Below are 4,524 nucleotides of genomic sequence, written 5' to 3'. Positions count from 1 at the left end.
TCTGTTGTGGCATATGTTCTAAATCTCAAGACAAGGCTTAGGGAGCTCATGAGCTTGGCCCATGAGAAACTGGCAGGAGTCAAAGACTGGGATAAGGTCTGGTATGACAGGAATAAGCCAAAGAGTCTGCTGTGGGAAAACTGGTTATGATGCTCATTCCTGTCAGACAAAATAAGCTGAAGGCAGCTTGTAAAGACACTTTGAAGTGGTAAGTAAGGTCAGTGATGTTAACTACACGGTAAACCAGCTAGGCAGGATGCAGGGAAACAAACTGAACCATGTTAACATGAGACACCCTTATCATGCTAGGGGATGCCCTTGAGATGATATTTGCAGCTGATGGCAGGAGGGGTCTAAGGGGGATCTATGTCTACATTGAACAAGCCAGAAAATTGCCAAGTTATTAATGTGGAGCCTAGGGTTGCAAGGCATATGACATGACAGTGCAGCACTATAGTGGGTTCTATGCCAGAGAGAGTAGGACAGTGGATGTGTAACATATGCCAGCATAGCTAGCTGGAGTTTTTGTAAAGAAATGTATGTCATTTATATATCAAACTGATTTGTACAGGTGCATGCGTAAAAATGCATTTGTAAAACTGCCTGTTTTAAAATGTACCAACAGTGGGTCCTGCTGGACAGAATGAAATACACTTGTATATCAGACTGCATTGTAACTGTTGAAATGAAAATATTGTAACAGAGGATACTGGAGGAAAAGAGGTTAATCTTAGTCCAGCTAACTTTGAAAAATAGTCTAAAATTAAATTACCCGGTTTTGGCTATAAAGGTTGCATGTTACAGTTCTGATTGCAACCAGAGACAAAATGTCTATGAAAACCAAGACTAAGAATCCTGCTGTATTGTCTCAGGGGTGAACTAATTGCTATCTTGGAAGGGTGGAAGTTACTGAAATAGATTTATAGCTTCCAGATGCTATAACACATCGTAGCAGCCTTGTGTGTGTGTGTGTGCATGTGTGTGTGTGTGTGTGTGTGTGTGTGTGTGTGTGTGTGTGTGTGTGTGTGTGTGTGTGTGTGTGTGTGTGTGTGTGTGTGTGTGTGTGTGTGTGTGTGTGTGTGTGTGTGTGTGTATGGTGACACATACATGCAAGATTCTGTCTCAGCTTCTAGTAAAGGACTAGTGTGGGAACCATAGTCAGATGACCAGATGTATGAGATGCCATTCTGTAATCCAGTACTGAAATGATGCTTTAATACTAGATGAGACAAAAGTCTAAGAGCAGTCTGTTTTTGAAACCTGACAAAGAAGGGCCAGCCACCCATTTCATCTTGCCTTGCTCTAGTAAGTGAGCTAGGGGACAGTGATTCTTTAGATCAGTCAGGAAAATGTAGTGAGATTAGTTAAGTATTGTTTGTCTGTATTTGTGTGAATCTTTCCATCAGTGTTATTGTTATTTCCTGTGATTGAAACTCTGGTGTTTATTGTAAATAGAGTATTTTCTTGTTCTTTTATTATTAATATTAAATATATTTAAACGTTTCATTGTGGCTGGAGTTTTAGAGAATATTTTAACCTTTGAGAGTACTTATATTTATTTGGTGACACTGTGGCCTCTCCTGAAAGCCTTGCTGCATACGTCAAACACTACCATTTGTATTAGTGTTAATTTTACTCAGTATAATAGGGTACCATTGTAAGAGCCTTAGAGTAGCTGGCTTTGGACTATTCTGGTACCTACCTTATAGTCAGGGCAGAAAGGGCATACCTGGTAAATCTGTGCCAGCCTTTCTCAGGTGTGTGTTTATGTGCGAAAATCAAATCTCAAAGAGTGTGTGTGTCAGCTACTTGGAGCAGGGACACCATCCACTGGTTTTCCAGAGAGGATAGTGGAGGATTTGGCTTGGAATACTTGACTGAGGACTCAACTCTACAGCTGTGGTCAGTGGGAAGTCTTATTTGGAGCCTGGTGAGAGAGAGGGAAACCCAGCCCAAGACTGTGTTCCCTGTGTACTCTTAGAGGAACTTGTGCATGGTGCAGAGGGCTGCATCTGAAAATACTGTGTGCATCTATCTTTATTCCACATTAACATCCTTCACTGATGTCCATGACAAGGATTGAGACTCCTTGATCACTGGCATAGAGGAGGGACCTCACAGTATTCATTTTTTTCATTCATTTAATCACAATAAAACAGTCTGACTCACAACATAATATGAGCTCAAAATATTGTCTAATAGCAGATATTTATTTCCGGTAAAATAAGTAAAATTATTAGAAATGTTTGCTATAAGTATATTAACCTAAATCATGTTTTTTTGAGCAGGCAGAAAATATCTTTTTGAAAACTGTGACATCAGATCATTTCTCAACAACAAAATGAAATATGTTTCTTTGAATCAGAGGCATTTATGTTGATATGTTCCACTATCCTAACTATGAAATAATCAGGAAAGCCAGTAATTTCTGCAACTCTAAATAAAACTAACTTATGTATTTTTTACAGCTTTCAAGAAAACATCTGATCTTGTGCAGTAACCATTCAAATATGGAAATACAGCTGAATCTCAAGTCTGCAGGTTTTGTTTTGCTTCTCGTTATTGGGATATCCGCAAACTTCACTATCCTAATGTTATTCCTTGTCTCTGCAATTTCTGATAAGAAGCTTATGCCGACAGATTTCATTCTTACCAAACTATCATTTGTAAATATTGTGGTTGTCCTTGTGAGAGGAATTCCCCAGACACTAACAGCCTTAGGCATGCAGAAGTTATTCAATGACAATGGTTGTAAATTTGTTGTCTTTACCTACCGAGTTTGTAGAGCGATGTGTGTGTGTACAACAGCTGTCCTAAGCATATATCAGTGTATTATCCTTTTACCTCCATCATCAAAATATGTAACACTGAAACAAAAGGCTTCTCAGAATATTCATCTAATTTTCATATTTCTGTGGTGCATCAACTATATAATTTATATACCTGTTGGATTTATGTATTCTCAGTCTGAAGTGAATTTAAGTATTACAAAATATACGCTCAACTTACAGTTCTGTTTTGTTAGGCTCCCTGATGAAGCATCATACACAGTTTATGGAACAATTTTTAGTTTTCGGGACTTCTTCTTTGTTGGACTCATGGTACTATCCAGTAGCTATATTGTTGCAGTTCTGTACAAGCATAACAAAAGACTCCAGAACATGAGAAGTCTTGACAAAAAACAAGGCAACAGCATTGAGTTAAAGGTAGCAAAAGCTGTGGTTATGTTGGTTGCCTTGTATGTTTTTTTGTTTGGGCTCGATAATGCCATATGGATGTATACCCTCAATGTTTCTAAGGTCGAAGCTGCAATTTCTGAAATTCGTGCCTTCCTTGTCATACTATACAATGCAGTTAGCCCATTACTAATAATTGGAACAAATAAAAAAATTCAACAAAAACTGAAATGCATTTCTACAAATGCCAAATATAAAACAAAAGAGACCGCTATTGCACATATAACTAGTAACAAGGCAGACACAATCTCTTAAAGTAAATGTAGTTTTAATGTATATAGTAATATATATATATATATATATATATATATATATATATATATATATATATATATAGTATCATAGGTTTATAGGTAACCAGTCTGAAGACCCTTACAAGTGCAGCCAAAAACCTATATTGCAAAGTTACCTCCAGCCCCAAGAAGGGACAAAACAGACCTGGAGAGAATTTGAGGCTGTCCATCCGGTTATCTAAGTTTACTTTGAAGGTATAAAGTGTGCTTTTCTAAATTTAAAGTCATCATTTTCAAAATATCATACTTTTTCTAACTGGAATTGCTTATAGACTGAGAATAAAAACATACAATCCACACTAGCCAAATAAAGTTAAGAATCATCAGAATTGTTAGCATACAGTACAGCAGCTAAATTGTCAAAATTATGTTCAGTATAAAAGGTTCATAGGTAATTACTAGGCAATCAGTCTGAAGATAATTCAAGCATAGCCAATTATGCATATTCAAAAGTTTCCACCAGGTTCCTGGTTAGCAAACTAAGAGAGAGCAGAGTTTTCCTTCAAGGTGACAATGGCACAACTCTGCTTCACATATAATGGTAGATTGTTTCATATGTTGGTTTACATTAGGATAAGAATCTATCATGCTAACATTTCTTATTTAGCTGTTGATGAATGTTTACTTCCTTTAACCCTGTATTTGAGGAAATATTTGTATTTTGAAGGAGCAGAAGGTCAAAGATGGTCAGATGCTGATCCCCATGGAGAATACTATAAGAAACTGAGTATATAGAGACGGCTGCCTGTCTGCTTTAATAATAAAGATTTTAAAGTTACTGATCTTTTTAGTTAGGCAACTCTGATGTCTATCAAGTTTACTGATATAGTTTGACAAATACTTGCACAAACGGAAATTATATTTAATAAGGTCTCTGATGATATTTGAGTAAAGGAGAATTAAGACTTCTTTGGAAATCAATCAGATGCCATAGGAAATCAAATGAGCTGGAGAAAAGATTTCTTAAATAAAATGGAGACATGATTGTAAAAAGA

General features: G+C 36.7%; 1 protein-coding gene across 1 annotated transcript; it reads left to right on the top strand.

The window, feature by feature from the left end:
• Positions 1-2,510: 2,510 nt before the first annotated feature.
• Positions 2,511-3,491, top strand: LOC122806043 (olfactory receptor class A-like protein 1). The gene has a single exon (XM_044076282.1). It carries the CDS (start codon positions 2,511-2,513, stop codon positions 3,489-3,491), a length of 981 nt encoding a protein of 326 aa, XP_043932217.1.
• Positions 3,492-4,524: the final 1,033 nt, after the last annotated feature.

This window comes from Protopterus annectens, chromosome 7.part0 (assembly GCF_019279795.1).
Source record: "Protopterus annectens isolate FY-2018-M chromosome 7.part0, PAN1.0, whole genome shotgun sequence".
Classification (NCBI taxonomy): domain Eukaryota; kingdom Metazoa; phylum Chordata; order Ceratodontiformes; family Protopteridae; genus Protopterus; species Protopterus annectens.
The sequence above is the reverse complement of the archived record's forward strand: the minus strand, read 5'-3'. Positions and strand labels throughout refer to the sequence as shown.